The sequence below is a fragment of the Pelophylax lessonae genome (genome assembly GCF_965119305.1).
Source record: "Pelophylax lessonae genome assembly, chromosome: 11".
NCBI lineage: Eukaryota > Metazoa > Chordata > Amphibia > Anura > Ranidae > Pelophylax > Pelophylax lessonae.
Window position 1 is genome coordinate 182,525,980 of NC_138778.1, and position 20,205 is coordinate 182,546,184.

A 20,205-nucleotide genomic window follows, 5' to 3' on the forward strand; every position below is an offset into this window, starting at 1 on the left:
AATAGTTTCATCTTCTTTTTTCGTCACAAGAACGTAGACATATTTATTTAAGCCCAATCCACATTCACCATCTACTTCCTGGAGTACGTCTCTGGCTCAATGGTGACCCATTTATATAAATCCTGAGTCCTGAACAGTTCTTGGCTGTGTTTGCAAACATCTAACACATTTCAGCCCTCCACTGCAGCCTCTCACCTATGACTTTGTACAAGTTACAATACGAGTCTGATCACTGGGGAGAGGTAGGGGACTGAGGAAATGCTCCCTCTTACCGGCAGCAGATAATTAACCTTATCCTAAAATAGGAAAAGTCTTTTGAATTGAGTTCATGGACTGTTCTTCAATGATTAAAGGATAAAAGTTTTTTGTTAAACTGTTACTGTATATTGTGACATAACAAGATTTTCTTCATACTTCTTCATTTTAAACGAATAAAAGGTCCACTTTAAGTTTCTTCCAACTGAATCAATCTACTGCCACAGTCCAAGAAACGGGCACTGATAGGCTCAGTTGTTTCTGTCGAAGTTGGCCTTGGAATATATATGTCTGCATGTTTTTGTAGAACCCTAGGGACTCTTTCACATGGGTGCTCTTGCCAGTACAGTGTGAATGAACGCCTTATTTATGTGGCTACACCGACCTGGAGCTGCATGCAGGCGGCCCTTGTTTCTCAATGGGGAAGCAGTAACTGTACAGACATATCCCCATAAACAAGATGCTCCTTTACGCTGTACAGGCAACAGCACCAGTGTAAATGAGCCAGTGTAAATGAGCCACAATAAGTGCTGTGAAAGGCTTTATGCACCAAGTAATATGCTGCAGAATACTGTATATTGAAAGATGGATATATCAAGCAAGGTCTGATATGTTACTACTGATAAAAAACATATTGTTCTAAAACCAGGAATAGCTGTGTTTAAAAGATTCTCTGACTTTCTAAAAAAATATTATTTTTAGCACTGTCAATTTATTCCACGTCTCTGTGCTCACCTTGTAGCAATGCCTTAGAGTTGATGCAGAGCTCCAGCCATCTGGGCAGCTTCCGTTAAGGCTGGGTGTGGGCCGAGCTGCAGGTAACAGGGGGATCATTGGGATCAGGTTCTGCATACAGATGTACTTTGCACTGAATGTAACGCAGTCCTTTACCTCCCAAAGACCAACAGAGCGTCCGGTAGCCAACACAACACATCCCCCTTTATTATAGCCTGTGTAGATGAAAAGAAAAAAACGAAAATAAATAACATAAAATAGTCATTGAAATTAGTAATAAATAGCATATAAATATTAAACATCACAACACAAACATTACAGGAGGGCAATAATCTAAAAAATTAATTTACAGCAAATGCGGAAAATAAACAGTTTAGTTGCGTCTCTTCCTCTTACGTTGAGAAGAGTTTTGGACACCTTACATTAAATTTAATGTTGAGCTTTTAGAGAGACTAAGAATATGTCATATTTTACTGCTGTTTTACTGCTATGCAGGGCTCCTTCAGAGAGATTTTCCCTCATCTACTGTTTCAGTGAGATCAGTTTCACTAGACAAGAACTGAGGGTAAATCGGAAAAAAAAAAAACTTAAATAAAAACAATGGTTTTAATAGAGTAGGGGCAGCTTCCCTATGTAATTGTAATATAGCACCCGTTTATCATGCAAGCCATGGGGAAGGTCATGGTTGGTCCTAATGCTTCAACAATTCAAGTAAAAAAAAATCATATTGCTAAAGTTATAATCATTCAAGTCTACCCTCCTATGAACACCTATGAAAGCAGATAAATGTGACCTGGTAACCAACATGTACAACTCAATTAAAATTCAGTGTAGCAAAGCTATAACAACACTGCTGCAGGTCAGACCCTAATCTATACAGCAGGTGCATGTATGGTTCGCCTCCGAATGGCAATTCAAATGCAAGTGGATCACTGCACCCTGATATAGTATAAAATAAATTTATATATTTTATCTTGTAGATTAAAAACATCATGGCAAACACACAAGGAACAGGCTGGTGAAACATGAAACCTGTAAAACGCATTAATCCACCTGTTCCTTGGATGTGTGCCATGATGTTTTTATCTTTATAAGATTGAAAAAAGTATCCGATTTTCTACTACAATGGTGTGCGGTGATCAAATTGAATTCAAATAAAATTCAGTGGTTTCACACTGTATGGACACAAAAATATCTTTGTAAATATTCAGCCTTCCATCAAAAACATGACATGAGAAATGGCTTAGGCTCCACTTATTTTCTAAAGTTCTACTGATTGTTTCCAAAATTGAAATTATGTTGCACACAGATAAATATTCTCAGTTTTCTCTGAGAACATGAGGCATGTGGGAGTTTGGAGTTTGGTAAGACAGTAGTTGCTCACGGTCCATACCAGGTTCATCCCGGTTCCAGTGGGTGTAAGTCACTTCATCACCATTGTACCAAGTGAATACTCCAGTGCGGTTCAGATCCTGCAGTGCTGTCCAGTAATAGCTTCCGTCTGATCCATACAGAAGACTATTAACAAATGCCTGCTCAAACCTGCATGAGACACAGCAAGAAAACAAATATCAGTGGTGATAGAGCAAACTCAAAAAATACTAAGAGCCCATTCACACTAGCGCGACTTGTGAGGCAACTTGTGTTGCCCCAGGTAGCTTGACATAACAAAAGCAATGTTAATCAATCAGTGCCGTCTTAATTGGCACTACTGAAGTTGCTCCGACTTCAGAAAAGGGTCCTGTACTACTTTGAGGCGACCTGTGATCCGACTGTCCCATATACTTCAATGGGAGTTGCCTCCTTATCTTAATTGACACGACTTGTTATCAGACTTTCCAGGAAGAAGAAAGAGATTAGCCAGACATTCCCCACAGACAAAGTCGCCTGTCTCTTCAAAGTAGTGCACAAGTCTCTTCCAAGTCTCTTCCAAGTCTCTTCCAAGTCTCTTCCAAGTCTCTTCCAAGTCTCTTCAAGTCACGGGGCGACTTTCTGGTAGTGGTAGTGTGAACCAGCTCTAAAACCTAAAATATGTAGCAAATTCTAATTGTTGAATAACAAATATGCATGATCAAATCCACAAGTTTTTAGTGCTTTATGGAACTTTGGCTATTGTTCATAGCATAATTGATTTAGCTTCAGGTGCTCTTCGCTAGTTTAGGTTTGTACATTAGCTGTAAATTTGAGACATCTGGGTCAAGCAGAACAGAGGCCTATATAAAGTGAATATTATGCCCATGTAGGGCAAAGCAATACGTTTACTGAATTGTCAGCAAATTACTCATCTCCTTTTACTTCCCCACTACTCCATTCACACATCAAACACAATGAAAGAAAGCACTGTATGTTACAGCACTTGACCAATCCGTTATATCAATGCTATCACATGAGAAAAAAGGGAATGAGTCACATGCACTTCTATACCTGGTAAAAGCTGGGTATTTTTTCAGCTGCTGAATGGTGCAGTAAAGACCAAAGTAAAGGTGAGAATGTGATGCTGGGGAGGGGGGGGGGGCAGTAAAGTTTACCCATTGTTTTGCCTTATATTAGGACCTATACAGTGAAATAGGGCTACGTCGCTAGCCTGTGAGGGTCTAGGGAGCGAGCGCGCGCCGCCAGAGGCGCGCTCCCGCGCGGTCCCGGACCCCCCGCGCGCGTGTGCCCGACGGACCCGATGTCCGCCGGGCACTCGCGATCTTCCGTTACACCGGAAGAAAGGCAGGCAGCTAATGTAAACAAAGCCGTCTGTCATTCTTCCCTGTGTAAGAATGGAGATCAAACGGTTCTGCTATGTAGGACCGTTGACCTCTGTTCTTACAGTAGTAGCCACAGCCAATCACAGTTAGAAACACGCCCTTAGGGACACACTTAACCCCTCCCTCTCCAATAAAGTTAACTCCTTCACTGCCAGTGTCATTTTTACAGTAACAGTGCATATGTATATCACTGATTACTGCAGTAATGTCACTGGTAACCCCAAAAGTGTCAAAAATGTCAGTCAAGGGTCCGATCTGTCCGCCGCAATGTCGCAGTCCCGCAATAAAATCGCAGATCGCTGCTATTACTCATTAAAAAAAAAAACAACAAAAATGACAAAAATCTTTCCCTTAGTTAGTAAACGCAATAACTTTTGCGCAAACCAATCAAAATACGCTTTTTGCATATTTTTTTTTTACCAAACATAGGTAGCATAAAACAAATTGGCCTAAAATGTTAAAAAAATTTTGATTTTTACATTTTTTTGGGGGGAATTTCATATAAAAAATGTGAAAAATATTGTTATTTTTGCAAAATTGACGCTCTTTTTTTGTTTATAGCGCATGATCAAAAAATCGCACAGGTGATCAAATACCACCAAAAGAAAGCTCTGTTTGTGGGAAAAAAAGGACGTCAAATTAGTTTAGGTACAGCGTCGCACGACCGCGCAATTGTCCGTTAAAGTCACGCAGTGCCGAATTGCAAAATAGGCCCTGGTCAGGAAGGGGGTAAAATCTTCCGGGGCTTAAGTGGTTAAAATCTCTTTTACGTAAACCAGTTGATGGCAATTATGTAATTTAGGCAAACCTTTAACAAACAAGCAAGTGTGGGATTCCAAAAAACCTTAGTGTCACTACATGCTTTAATTATTATTTAAATTGAACATATGGAAAAAATGAATCGAACACTTATAAGTTGATATCTGCCCTTGAGGACACCTACCTGTTCTGCACAGTGACCAGTCTAGAGCTGCGGTCAGAGCAGGACTTGATTGCTTCATTGTACGTCACTTGGTCATCACTCAGCCAGTAACAAGCAGGACTGTGCCAACTCCAGCCCTAGAGAAATTAGGAATACTGTTCAGACTATATTGTATATAATGCTGCCAAAATAAAATAGGAAAAGTAGTCACTTTTTTGCAGGTGTCTTAAGACAATAAAAACATATTGATCTTCCAGTGCATTGTGTCCAGCCAGTGATCTCCACTAGATGGTGACAACTATCTACTTCTCAAAACAGATTGTACTAGCAGTGCATTTTGCCTGTTATGCTTGTTTTACAGTTTGCTCCGCTCACACGCAACCAATAATTTCCTGTCTGATTCCGCCTTAATTTAGTTGTAGGAGCACATTGACAGAAACAACATGCCGAGCTTCTCACACAGAAGTGATTTACTTTGTGGGTGGACGTAGGTTACTAGGTGACAGAACGATGCTTCTTTTGGAGAAGATTCAACCAGGTGTGCTGCTTAGGTTATTCTGGAGGCTAGAGAACATAGATAGCACAGAAAACATTGGAACTGCTTCTCGCAGGAATTTTCCACTAAGTTCGCATCTAACCAACTTATTCTGTACTTAGCACTTTTAAAGAGACAACAGTTCCCCCTTGAGGATGCCAGTGTCAATAATCAAGAAGACAGGGCTGGTTGACCAGCTGAACACACACTAGGAGTTACGTGCAGTATCACGATAAGTGTATCACTAGGCACCATGCCAATGACTTAACATCTACACCCACCAGAGAGACAAAAAGTCTTATTAATGAACACACATTGCATATCCATCAGTATTCTGAAAAAGTACATCCTCTAAAAGTATACTTTAGTCTAGCATTAAAATGATGCATTGCAAGTGAAAGGCCAGTACGTTTACAAGAGACTTCTAAGGTGGCCACCTTTTTTCAGGAGCCATCTTCTAAAAAAAAAAAAAGCGCCACCTGTATCAAGAGACTGCTGAGACAGCCAATTGCTAAAAAAGATGGTCTTTTTGGAAAAAAAAGATGGTCAAGACCACTAGCTGCAGAAATGGGACTGCTAAAAGGGTCAGCTTCTACAAAGAAATGCCAAGGCTCCTGCCTGTCCCAACTGAACACTAAGTTAGATAGAGACAGTTACAGACAGCTGAGGTGGCCACTTGTTACAAGAGACTGATAGCAGTTCTTGACATGGTAATTTTTACATTCCAGGTGCTTCAAAACAAACATTTTGAAAGTTAACAGCAGCCTCTGCTACTGAGAAAAATTGTGCATATTGCCAATCCACTTAGGCTCCGTTCACATGTAGGCGTTTTGGGGAGTTTTTCTGCTCTAGGATCAGCTCTCAAAACGCCCAAGACAAATCCTATTCATTTCAATGGCCCCTGTTCACATCTGAGCGTTTTGACGCTGTGAGCAAAACGCCCAACGCTCAAAAAAGTACATGAGCTTCTTTTTGGGCAGATTACAGGCATTTTCCATTGGTCTCTATTCAATCTAAAAACGCCTGCACAAAAAACGCCTGTAAAAACGCCTGTAAATCGCGGTAAAAATTGTGGTAAATTCGCGGTAAAAACGTGCGAAAACGCTACGTTCAGGTGTGAATGTAGCCTTATGCCCTGTCTGCCATTCACAGAAATCAAACTACTACTGTCCCACAATGCATAGCATTCTAGGAATAGAGGAGGAACACTTGAATGACAGGGTCTCCTCTGCCCATTCACAAAGTGTAAATACTGCGGGAGACTAGTATTATGAGTTCTGTAAATGGCAGAGAGGGCAGTAGGGGGCAAATGAGTGGAGCAACTTTTCTCAGTAGCAGCGGCTACTGTTAACACTCACAAAAGGAGGACAGCTGCTTAGGGCAGTATCCAGAACCTCTTAAGGAGGCACTGAATGGAAGATTTTTACAAGAACCATATAAGAGGGTACACATCATTGCGCATGATTGAGTTTGGTGCTGTATCCAAAAAACACCCCAAAAAACAAAACTTCAGCTTTTAAAAAAGGCATTTTTAGTTTTGTCTGTGTTGCTGTAAGAGAGATTTCCCTTCACTTCCTGACCTTTTTCTAATCGGGAAGTGAAGGAATCACTGTGGTGAAAACCTGACACAAGTTTTAGTTCTTCCCCACTCTGTCCAAAAACAAAAGAATGGATACACACTTTGATAAATTAAATTTTAACATTATACCTATAGGTATCTGAGTGTAAGTTCCATCACAGATGATATTTATTGGACACGGATTCTGGGATTTATTGAATAATTTTAATGTCATATACTGTATACCATGAGCACTGACAAAGGTGAGTGAAGTATGGGTTTCGAGCTACAGACAGGTATGGGGGCTGACATACTTCCCGCATACTACTTTTATATGCTATATGAAATATAATCATAACATATGGCAGAGCAAGTAAAGGCCTGGAAGTAACTTGGAGTTGAATGTAAACAAAATTAACATTAACTCAAAATGTGTGCAAATTACCCGAGCAAGCCTCAGACCATACTACAGTGCCTATTATGGTGCCTCTGAGTGATAAGGTAATTGTTAGAAATAAAAAGATTTAATTCAACTTTTAATCTACACTGAGCTCCTACTACATACAATGTCTGATAAACATGATGCAGCGACAAGCTAAAACGAAACAGTTATTAAGGATCTACAAATCCCAGCATACCCTGCCAGTACCTTTTGGCACCCATGATTGTCCTCAGAGCTCCCTTGTGTGACTAATCCAGGTTTCTTACAGATTGATGGCAGTGTTTGGTTGCATGGACTGTCATTCCATTTTCCCTCCTATTAAGAACAGATTCCATTAAAAACAGACAAAACACTATAAAACAAAACATGTCTTAAATTGTAACTCCACTTGAATATCCAGTGTCCATGAACTAATTTCAAGGAAGCTTAAAATAAAATGTAAAAAAACTTTGGAGTCCTGGAGTCTGGAGGCTTTGAAGAGCTTTGGGTGCGATAATGCCTAGGTCCACAATTTACCTGGTAGCCAGACCTCATTATTAGCTTCAACTGTCAACAGACCTTTATACAGTATCTCACAAAAGTGAGTACACCCCTCACATTTTTGTAAATATTTTATTATATCTTTTCATGTGACAACACTGAAGAAATGACACTTTGCTACAATGTAAAGTAGTGAGTGTACAGCTTGTATAACAGTGTAAATTTGCTGTCCCCTCAAAATAACTCAACACACAGCCATTAATGTCAAAACCACTGGCAACAAAAGTGAGCACACCCCTAAGTAAAAAAAGTCCAAATTGGGACCAAAATGTCAATATTTTGTGTTGCCACCATTATTTTCCAGCACTGCCTTAACCCTCTTAGGCATGGAGTTCACCAGAGCTTCACAGGTTACCACTGGAGTCCTCTTCCACTCTCCTATGACGACATCACGGAGCTGGTGGATGTTAGAGACCTTGCGTCTCCCAGTTTCATGATATATGGCAGGGACACCTTACTTGGCAGGGACACCTAACTATTGCATGTTAAAAGTCAGGAGCTTCTTATAAGCCATATCACGTTTTGGTATTCGAACCCTTTGGGAACCTTGGGCCAAAAAGGATGAATGAATGAAAGGAATTGTTATAAAACTTGCCGTCAGTTTGATTGGCATTGAGCTGCTACTGTTGTAAACCTTATCAGAGAATTAGAAATGATTGTGGATTGGTCTAAACCAGGCAGTCTCAACCAGGGTTTTGTAGAACCCTAGGACTAATGAAGGGTTGTCTATGGGTTCCTTGAGCTATGATAGTGATGCATAGTTCCAGGTCCAATGCTACTTGGCAGAGCCAGCGGCATGACTGAAAGGTTGTAATTCTGGCCACCTTGTAAGGTGTATTTTTTTTCCACTTATCACCACCAAAGTAAGGGGCATTTACCAAATGACCCCCCGATGGACTGATCTTACCAGGGGGTCCCTGAGACCTAAAAAAAATTACTTCAAGTTTTCCTCTGCAATAAAAAGGTTGAGAAAAGCTGGTCTAATCACAGATAAAAGCTGATAGCTTATGACTCACCGGTCCCCAGATAGTCACACAATCCTCCATGCTGTCCCTAAAGTTGTTGGGTTCAAAAGGATGCCAAGAGGTAAAGGTAACTGCACTCCCATCTGACCATTCAAAGCTCATCTGATGCTTGATGTCATTGAGCCCAATCCACAACTCTTCCACATCTGGGGAATATATAAACAATATTCTTCAAAGATTTTGAAATCTATATTAAGCTTCAAAAAAGCTGAGAAGGCGGCAGTACATTTCTAAGCCAAGCCAAATGTTCCCAGGTTTAAAGTGTAGTGGTTACCAGAGAGGAAAGTTGTACACCATAGAGCCATGTGATAAGAGGCTGCTGGCCTGCCCACTGCACTGTAAACACCCCACTGAATCTGGCTGGAATGGGTTGTAAAAAACTCAAACTAATGGCAAGCTAAGTGAATACAATTTCAATGCTCCCCAAAAAAGCGACGGTGGTTCATTGAGTGACTTTAATTGTGCTGCGAAGTTGGTTGTTCTCAAAGAACACGTGTGACAGACATAGTCAGAAAGAAAGGTGCAAGTTCTTGTTTTCTATATACTGCATTTCTAAATACAGTGTCTACGTCAGCATTAAAGCAACCCCAATCATTACAGCATTAAGGCTCCGTTCACATGTAGGCGTTTTGGGGGTGTTTTTTCTGCTCTAGGATCAGCTCTCAAAACGCCCAACAAGACAAATCCTATTCATTTCAATGGCCCCTGTTCACATCTGAGCGTTTTGACGCCGTGAGCAAAACGCCCAACGCTCAAAAAAGTACATGAGCTTCTTTTTGGGCAGATTACAGGCGTTTTCCATTGGTCTCTATTCAATCCAAAAACGCCTGCACAAAAATCACCTGTAAAAACAAATGTAAAACGCCTGCAAAAACGCCCATAAAAATGCCTGAAAAAAACGCCCATAAAAACGCCCGTAATAGCAACGCCAAGATGTGAACGTAGCCTAAAGCAACCCAAAGACAAGAGATGACAGCCCTCTGGAATGCATCCTGAAAAAATGGTTATTTGTAAAACCAAAAATTTTCTACAAACTATTGAAGAAAAAAAATGGTTTATAAACTCGCAAACCTAAATAATTGAATAAAATTGATACAAAATAGGTTTTCCAAGACTAGGGATTTTATTTTTAAAGTGATATTAAATTGGTATTAAACCCAAAACCAAAAATTAAATATGTTGCAGCATACCAATCCTTAGATGCAGTGGCTGCTTTTGTTTTCTTTTTTTTACTCATTTTTCCCTCTGTTTTCTCCTAGTGATCTGGCAAGTAACACACCTCCTGTATTAAAGTGCCTTCACTCTGGATGAAGGAGCATGGGGGCACATTTGGATGGCAGCATTATAAGTATGGGTGGAGGAGAGTGCTGGATGTACGAGAATTTAGATACACTAACAAATTGAAGCCTAATTCCAGCTAAAACTTTATAAGCAGGTACAGCAAACATTTTTTTTTCCTTTTGGGATACAGGATTTACATATATAAATAAAAACGAATCATTGTAAGCACCCCTACCAATGTTAAATGAAATGGTTTGCTTCATCTCTGTAATCTGATACATCTGGAAGAGAGCGTATTCTTTTGAAAAACAACAGACTTACTGGCTGAATCAAAAATGCAAATAGAAGAAAAAAAAAAACCTTAAAAAAGAAAATGAATGCAGCTATCAAATCTAAGAATTGGTAAGCTGCAATATAATTAACCACTTAAGCCCCGGAGGACTTTCCTGTACTCAAATGAAATTGACATCCTTTTTTTCCCACAAACAGAGCTTTCTTTTGGTGGTATTTGATCACCTGTGCGATTTTTATTTTTTGCGCTATAAACAAAAAAAGAGCGTAAATTTTGAAAAAATAACAATATTTTTCACATTTTTTTATATGAAATTCCCCCCCAAAAAATGTAAAAATCAAAATTTTTTAACATTTTAAGCCAATTTGTTTTTCTGCTACATATTTTTGGTAAAAAAAATTGCAATAAGCGTATTTTGATTGGTTTGCGCAAAACTTATTTTTACTAACTAAGGGAAAGATTTATGTCATTTTTATTGTTCTCTTTTTTAACTAGTAATGGCGGGAATCTGCAATTTTTTTTGCGGGACTGCGACATTGCGGTGGACAAATCGGACCCCTGACTAACATTTTTTACACTTTTGGGGGTATCAGTGACATTACTACAGTAATCAGTGCTATACATATGCACTGTTACTGTAAAAATGACACTGGCAGGGAAGGGGTTAACTTTATAAGCGATCAAGGGGTTAAGTGTGTCCCTAGGGGCATGATTCTAACTGTAAAGGGGCGTGGCTCGTGATGTAACCACAGAGACATACGATCCTACATAGCAGGATCGTATGATCTCTGCAGTTACACCAGGGAGAATGACAGACGGCTTTGTTTACATCAGCGGCCTGCCTTTCTCCCTCTCCGGCGGGAGATCTCGAGTGGCCAGCGGACATCGGAGCCGCCGGTCACATGCGCGGAGATGGCCGTGAACGAGCGTGGGTGGGAGCGCGCCTCAGGCGGCGGCGCTCGCCCCCTGCAGGCTCCTGGGCGACTGCCGCAGTAAATATACCGTGGGCGGTCGGCAAGTGGTTAATGTTTGCTTCTGGGTTTATTACAGCTTTAAAGAAAACTTTTTATTGTTAAAGCAAAATGACAATAAATTGTATATGATTACTTTCCAAAAAGAATACATTTTTATATAGGCAACATAATGCTTTAGGAAAAGATTTCTCTACGCCTCCAGGCTGGCTGCTGTGTCCAAAATGCAAAAGAATGCAGAGTCAGCGCTTCTCTAATGCAAAGAACAGATGACTGAAAGAGCCCCAACAAGGCCAAAGCTACGGTCCGGCCAAAATGTGTTCAGCAATCTGCAGAACTGATTACACAGCAACCAAACTGGCCTTGTGTACAGCCGTGTTCTAGAGGGAATCGAAAATCTTTTACATATGTGAATGTGTTCTTCCTATGTGCAATAAATGTATCAATACATGGTAGAAAAAAAGGAAAAGTTTTCTTCTGTGTAAAGTTTGCAATTAAATATCAATATGGAGACCACCCTATTAGCCAGGTCCATATATATATATATATATATATATATATATATATATATATATATATACATACATATAGTATATACAGTGTATCTACAGTTGTGCTCGTAAGTTTACATACCCTGGCAGAATTTATGATTTCTTGGCCATTTTTCAGAGAATATGAATAACACAAAACTTTTCTTTCACTCATGGTTAGTGTTTTGCTGAAGCCATTTTATAATCAATAAACAGTGTTTACTCTTTTTAAATCATAATAACAACAGAAATTACCCAAATGACCCTGATCAAAAGTTAACATGCCCCAGTTCTTAATACCGTGTATTGCCCCCTTTAACACCAATGACAGCCTGAAGTCTTTTGTGGTATTTGTGGATGAGGCTCTTTATCTTCTCAGATGGTAAAGCTGCCCATTCTTCCTGGCAAAAAGCCTCCAGTTCCTGTAAATTCTTGGGCTGTCTTGCATGAACTGCACATTTGAGATCTCCCCAGAGTGGCTCAATGATATTGAGGTCAGGAGACTGAGATGGCCACTCCAGAACCTTCACTTTTTTCTGCTGTAGCCAATGACAGGTCGACTTGGCCTTGTGTTTAGGATCATTGTCAAGTTGGAATGTCCAAGTACGTCCCATGCGCAGCTTCCGGGCTGATGAATGCAAATTTTCCTCCAGTATTTTTTGATAACATACTGGATTCATCTTTCCATCAATTCGGACAAAATTTCCTGTGCCCTTGTAGCTCACACATCCCCAAAACATCAGCGATCCACCTCCGCGTTTCACAGTAGGAATGGTGTACCTTTCATCATAGGCCTTGTTGATTCCTCTCCAAATGTAGCGTTTATGGTTGTGCCTAAAAAGCTCAATTTTGGTCTCATCACTCCAAATGACTTTGTGCCAGAAGGTTTGAGGCTTGTCTCTGCTGTTTGGCATATTGTAAGTGGGATACTTTGTGGCATTGCGTAGTAATGGCTTTCTTCTAGCAGTTGTGGCTGAAATCTACCTGACCGTGGTTTGGTTTCAACAGAACCCCTCATTTTCCACTTCTTAATTACAATTTGAACACTGCTGATTGGCATTCTCAATTCCTTGGATATCTTTTTATATCCCTTTCCTGTTTTATACAGTTCAGCTACCTTTTCCCGCAGATCCTTTGACAATTCTTTTGCCTTCCCCGTGACTCAGAATCCAGAAACGTCAGTGCAGCACTTGATGAAAGATGCAAGGGTCTGTCAGGAGTCCAGAAACTCATTGACCTTTTATACACACACACATTACAAGCAAACAGATCACAGGTGAGGATGGTTACCTTTAATAGCCATTCAAACCACTTTGTGTCAACTTGTGTGCATGTTATCAGGCCAAAATCACCAGGGTATGTCATCTTTTGATCAGGGTCATTTGGGTGGTTTCTGTTGTCATTATGATTTATAATTATAATTATATATATATATGATTTATATACCGGTACTTAAAAGAGTAAACACAGTTGATTGATAATAAATGGCTTCAGCCAAACACTAACCATGTTAGTTAGTAAAAGAAAAATTTGGGTTATCATTTATATTCTCGAAAAAAATGGCCAATAAATCATAAATTCTGCCAGGGTAGCACAGATGGGCAAACTTATGAGCACAAATGTGTATATATATATGTATATATATATATATATATATATATATATATATGTATATATATATATATATATAAAATATAGTTAGCTCAGTGGTAGATGCATTTTTAGGTGAGTCCACATCAGTCTGAAACTCAGTTTTAAGGGTACGGCAGCCCACTTTTTTTTCTTAACCACTTGACCTCCAGAAGATTTACCCCCCTAAATGACCAGGCAATTTTTTGTTATACGGCACTGCGTTACTTTAACTGACAATTGCGCGGTTATGAAAGGCTATACCTAAACAAAATGTCCTTTTTTTTCCACAAATTGAGCTTTCTTTTGCTGGTTTTCATTTTTTTCATGACCTATAAACATGACCTTTGCACTATAAACAAAAAAAGACCGACGATTTTGAAAAAAAAAAAACAATATGCTTTACTTACTGCTTTAAAAAACATCCAATAAAAAATTTGAAAAAATCATATTTCTTCATTAATTTAGGCCAATATGTATTCTGCTAAATTTTGTTGATAAAAAAAAAATCCCAATAAGCGTATATTGATAGGATTGCGCAAAAGTTTTAGCAGCTACAATCTATGGGATATTTTTATTTAAATTTTTTTACTAGTAATGGCAGCGATCAGCGACTTATAGCGGAACTGAGATATTGCGGTGGACAGTCGGGACAGTAACTGACACTTTTGACACTTTTTGGGGACCAGTGACACCAATACAGTGATCAGTATTAAAATATTGGCACTGTCACTGTACTTATGACACTAGCTGGGAAGGGTTTAACCACTTTACCCCCAGCCACTGTGCTGCTACTGCGGCACAGTGGCTCGTTCCCGTCCAACGACGTAGACCTACGTCGTTGGCTTCCCCCCCCTGTAGGCGGCGCTCGCGCGGCGCCGGAGGCGCGCTCCCGCTGTTTTCAGTCACAGTGGGAGTCGGGCCAGGGGAGGAGCAGCGGCGATCGCCGCCGCTCTTCCCCGATCGTCGGGGAATCGAGTGAGGAGATCCGCCCGCCTGTGTAAACACAAGCGGGCGGATCTCCTAAGTGACAGGGACTGACAGATCGGAGTGTTCAGCATAGCTGAACATCCGATCTGTCCTTCTGTCACTCAGTCACCTCCCCCCCACACGTCAGTAAGCACCAGGCATACAAAATACAATACATACCGCAAAAAAAATCGCAGATCGCCGCCATTATGCGTTAAAAAAAAAAACACCAAAAATGACAGAAATCTTTCCCGTAGTTAGTAAACGCAATAACTTTTGCGCAAACCAATCAAAATACGCTTATCGTGATTTTTTTTCACCAAACATAGGTAGCAGAAAACAAATTGGCCAAAAATTTTAAAAAAATTTGATTTTTACATTTTTTTGGGGGGGAATTTCATATAAAAAATGTTAAAAATATTGTTATTTTTTCAAAATAAACACTCTTTTTTTGTTTATAGCGCAAAAAGTAAAAAGCGCACAGGTGATCAAATACAACCAAAAGAAAGCTCTGTTTGTGGGAAAAAAAGGACGTAAATTTTGTTTGGGTATGGCGTCGCACGACCGCGCAATTGTCAGTTAAATTCGCACAGCGCCGAATCGCAAAAAGTGGCCTGGACGTAAGACAGCAAAATCCTCCGGTGGTAAAGTGGTTAACATCAGGGGCGGTCAAAGGGTTAACTGTGTGCCTGACCAGTGCTTTACTACTGTGGGGAAGGTGCATCTACTGGGAGAAGGCATAGATCGGTGCCCCTGCTTAGCAGGGACACAAAATCCATGTCTTCTGTCATGGCAATCTGCCTTGTTTACATAGGCGGACCACCATTCTGCCTGTCTACCGAAGCATCTGCGGGTGACAGCGTACATTGAGTCCTCCGTACCCGCTGATCAGCTCCCGCTGTGTCTAATCCCAGCGGGAGCAGGCCGCAGGCAGTGTGTATGTGCGTCCTAGACCTGGAACTGCAGGAGAGCTGCCTTGCCGCTGTACATATTTACAGTATATGCTCAGAAAGCGGTTAACCTATTCCTGTCCACGTTATAGCCGAAAGATGGTTACAGCACGGGCCTAAATTGCCGGGAGGGCATTCATGTACATCCTCCTGTGCATGAGCTGCCCGTGCGCCCCCTGCGAGGTGTGTACGGCTCGCTCTGTGATCTGCGAGTCTATGAGATCCTCGCCCCTTACTACGTGATCAGCTGTCAGCCAATGACAGCTGATCACTTGATGTACACAGAGCCGGTAATCAGTTCTTTTTTCCCCTTACACTAGAAAAAAAAAGCCGATCACCAGCTTCTGTCAGAGGGACATCTGTCTTGAAGACAGAGAGCCACTGCAGCTTCATCTGTGCCCATCAATGCCACCTACCACTGCCCACCAGTGCCACCTTTAAGTGCAAATCAATGCAGCCTATCAGTGCCCACCAGTTCCACCTACTAGTGCCACCTATCAATGCCCACCAGTGCCACCTATCAATTCCCACCAGTGCCACTTATCAGTGCCGATTAGTGCTGCCAATCAGAGTCTCATCATCAGTACTGCCAGTGTCACCCACCAGTGCCTATCAGTGCCCATCAGTGCCTACCATCAGTGCCCATCAGTGCAACCTATCAGTGCTACCTAATAGTGCCACCTATCAGTGCCCTTCAGTGCTGTCCATCAGTGCCCATCTGTGCTACCTATCAATGCCACCTATCAGTGCCGCCTTATCAGTGGCCATCAGTGCTGCATTATCAGTGCCTATCAGTGCCCATCAGTGCAGTCTATCAGTGCCTATCAGTGCACATCAGTGCCGCCTCATCAGCGCACATCATTAAAGGAGAAATATGACCTGTTTGCAAAATTTAATAACAAACTATGAAAACTGATTTTTTTCTTTCAAAATTTTCGGTCTTTTTTTGTATGTTTAGCAAAAAATCCCAGTAATGATTAAATACCACCAAAAGAAAGCTCTATTTGTGTGAAAAAAAAGATAAAAATGTATTTGGGTACAGTGTTGCATGACTGCACAATTGTCATTCAAAGTGTGACAGCGCTGAAAGCTGAAAATTGGCCTGGGCAGGAAGGGGGTTTAAGTGCCCAGTAGGCAAGTGTTTAAATAAAAAATCAAAGTAAAAGTTCCAACAAAGATTCCCACTCAGAGGCTTTTCCAGCTTCGAAATAACAGCCGATAACTGAAAAAACAGAGCCCCCCGGCTCTCTTGTCAGCAGCACCTCTGTTGTCGTTGGTCTCCCTGACCACAGGCTATTCAGGCTCTCTCAGCCTTGGTTAGAGCACCTTGTTGTATGGGCCCACTCATGGCATCCTTATATGGTGTTTCAGCCCCTCGAGCTTGCTCTCTCCAGAGGCTTCTAGATTCCCTGCAGCCCTTTGGACCTGCTAGCCGCCTCAGCTTTCTCTGCCTCCCAGACCCGCATAGCTGTCGCAAACTCTATCACTTATTGGGCAAGGAATTCCCCCTCACAAGAGATGCAGATCCCAGTTCTGCTGACAGGGCTCTGTCCCCGATGGCAGCAACTTCCAACTCTGTGCTACTCTCAAACCTGACCTTATAATGACCCTGCGCACCTGCGCACTCACACAGGCTGCAGGCCTCTTGCAAAGTCTGGACACAGGATCAAATGTTCTGTCCCACCCAAGACACCATGGAACCTTCAACCTCCAGGCCACAACCCAGGACTAGCACCTTTGAGAATCCTGAGAATCCTGTGTCGTTTTTTCCAACCATTTTCACGGTGACCACGCCTTGCACTGTCATGCTGTATATATATATATATATATATATATATATATATATACAGTATATGTATATACACAGGGCTTTTTTTCTCCGAGAATATATGCAGGTACTCCCTTCTTCTGAGTCACCCCTTGTCTCCACTCCCTACCCTCCTCCTAGCGCTATCCTTTGGTTCTACCCTCTGACCATCTCCCAGTACCCCCCCTTTTAGAGAATACAGAACTAAGTATCATCTTTTGGTTCTAGGTAATTTGTATGGAATTTATTAATGATAACTAGAAAAGAAGTAAAATAGATTCCCTGGAATCAGCAACAATAGATCCCCCAGCAACAATAGATCCCCCAGCAGCAATAAATCTTCCCCTGCAACAATAGAAAAAACAGTAAAATAGATCCCCTGCAATCAGCAACAATAGACCCCCAACAACAATAGCCCCCCAGCAACAATAAATCCTCCCCTGCAACAATCGCCCCCCCCCCCCCCCCAATAAATCCTCCCCAGCAACAATAGACCCCCCCCCCCAACAACAATGGCCCCCCAGGAACAATAGTTCCCCCAAGCAACAATAAATCCTCCACTGCAAAAAAAGCCCCACCCACAACAAAATGCCCGCCAGCAACAATAGATTCACCCCAGCAACAATAGATCCCCCAGCAGCCAGCATCAATAGGCCCTTCAGCTCACCCCACTGGCCCCAGCATCTCTTTGCTATTGTATACATTCAGACTTGGAGGTTAGGCTAAAGCCTAATTAAACAAACTGAGGTTAGAAGCTGATTGGTTTCTCTGCAGAATTGTGACTAATTTTGCCCTCTCTAGCTTTAGTGAATAAACCCCAGTATGTCTAATGGACACCATAACATACAGACAGCCACACCAGGAGATATAATACAGCAGAAGAGAGCCCTATTCCAGAGCTAGCATTGTCCCAGGTGACCAGAAAGCTGGTAATATTTAGCACAAGGTTGCATCGAGGACAAGTAAAAGTTGACATGATGGGCTCATTCCAGTACGCCAAACTTTGTATTGGGAAGGGATGGTTACTTCTAGGAAAAAGTAATACCAGAGCTGGGTCTTCCAATGAAGGAACAGCCTCACATCTACTATAAGGCTCCGTTCACATCTAGGCGTTTTGGGGCGTTTTTGGGGAGTTTTTCTGCTCTAGGATCAGCTCTCAAAATGCCCAACAAGACAAATCCTATTCATTTCAATGGCCCCTGTTCACATCTGAGCGTTTTGACGCTGTAAGCAAATGCCCAACGCTCAAAAAAGTACATGAGCTTCTTTTTGTGCAGATTACAGGCGTTTTTCATTGGTTTCTATTCAATCTAAAAACGCCTGCACAAAAAACGCCTGCACAAAAAACGCCTGTAAAAACGCCTGTAAATCGCGGTAAAATCGCGGTAAAATCGCATTAAAAATCGCTGTAAAATCGCAGTAAAAACGCGCGGAAACGCTACGCTCAGGTGTGAATGTAGCCTAACAGGGAACTATGAAAACAAACACAGTGGCAGTCTGCCATGTTGGTTTAGAAGTTTTTATCAGATGTCATGCCATTGAATGTAAAAACACATAAAGATGAATTTGGCCCAAGGGCCTTTTGGCTTTAGTCAGCCTTTGCTGCTACACATGTGGCTAAGGATGGTTCCTGTCATAGGGGACTCACCTTGTTTAATCTGCTTGGTAATATATTCTAGCTCCAATAGGCTATGAACACTAGCTAGGTTCCCCTCGCTCCGTACACATGCCTTCCTAGCCTCCTGCCAGCTCCTCTTCTCATTGTTTAGACGGTAGCAGTTAGTACCGTAACTCTGCCATCCAGGGTCACACTGCACAACAACATCTGGTTCAATGGGTTCTGTTGGGAACACAAGGCAAGACATTAGAAAAGGTTTGATAAAATCATCTGCTTGAAGCCAAAAATGTACTTAGGAAATTTTGGACAGTCAACACCTCTAGCTTTGGCTCCATATAATATACACACAACCATTACCAGTTACACTAATCCCAGCGGCAGTGGGTAGCGTGGCACTGGCAGCGCACAGTGAGTGAGGACTGGAGTTACACATTTCTTAAGTACTGCAGAACGCTCACAGTGCCTTATGATCTTTAGCATTAGCATAATACCACAGCACAGCAGGCGCTCATGGCTCTGTTACATGGCTGTTGGGTACTGACTTTGTTCATTTATGGCTGTCCTGTGTGTTACAGAATGTAACACAGTACAGCCATAGCGAAGCCAGTACTCAACAGCCATGTAACCGAGCCATGAGCGCCTGCTGTGCTGTGTTATTATACTAATGCTAAAAAACACAAGGCACAGTAAGATGCAACTTTACACTTGCATTTAGGGGGGCAGTGAAATGCGCAGCTGAGGTGCATATTTATGGCCACCCAACCAATGCCCTTTAACTATTTTAGTCCTGGCGCCCTTTCAAGGCGGCACACTCCAGGCCCAGCCCACTGCATATCTGTAAAGGCAACTGTTGGGTTTCATGTGGAAGTGATAGGACTGAAGCTGCTCAATCCCACCCACAACCACTGTATGCCCTGCTTGAAGACAAAGCTGCATTTTTCCGGAGGCAGGTTCAGGGGAGGGGCCAGGGGTGGGGTCAAGGGCAGGGTCAAAGGGGGCCCCATCGTGTAGGCTGTATAGGACACCATGATTTCTAACAGCAGGCCTGGGGAAGAGGCAACCTTTACTCTGTTTTCCCTGGTGAGAAACCTTTCTTTCCAGAAAGTGCATAGTTGGACAAAAATCTAGTGAGCTCCTAACTTGACCTAAGCTGACAACACAATGCCCTTGCTGTACTGGAATCCCAAGCAGTGCTGTCTGCCCTCTCTGCATTTCTTTTTCTGCTGGACTACAGAACACCTCCCCCTTGTGTTATTGCGATGAGGAAGTCAAAAGGTGATTTTTGTTACAAACTTTGAAACAAAATTTGCAGCGCTAATTATGTTTATACAGTTAGTGCTCAAATGTTATAAAAGTGAAAGTTCAAAAAAGTCCAATAATAATAATATGT

At 41.7% G+C, this 20,205-nt stretch overlaps 1 protein-coding gene across 2 annotated transcripts in view; it reads right to left on the minus strand.

The window, feature by feature from the left end:
- The window catches only part of MRC2 (mannose receptor C-type 2), a 128,527-nt gene that overhangs the window by 36,773 nt on the left and 71,549 nt on the right, over positions 1-20,205 (minus strand). The window contains exons 7-12 of one of the 2 annotated variants that reach the window (XM_082271265.1): positions 18,846-19,037; positions 8,760-8,914; positions 7,411-7,518; positions 4,690-4,805; positions 2,384-2,532; positions 991-1,205 (exon numbers count right to left, since the gene is read on the minus strand). In XM_082271265.1, the coding sequence (XP_082127391.1) occupies positions 991-1,205; positions 2,384-2,532; positions 4,690-4,805; positions 7,411-7,518; positions 8,760-8,914; positions 18,846-19,037 (935 nt within the window). Of the gene's footprint in view, positions 1-990; positions 1,206-2,374; positions 2,533-4,689; positions 4,806-7,410; positions 7,519-8,759; positions 8,915-18,845; positions 19,038-20,205 lie in introns of both variants that reach the window. The other variant, XM_082271264.1, reaches the window with a different exon arrangement.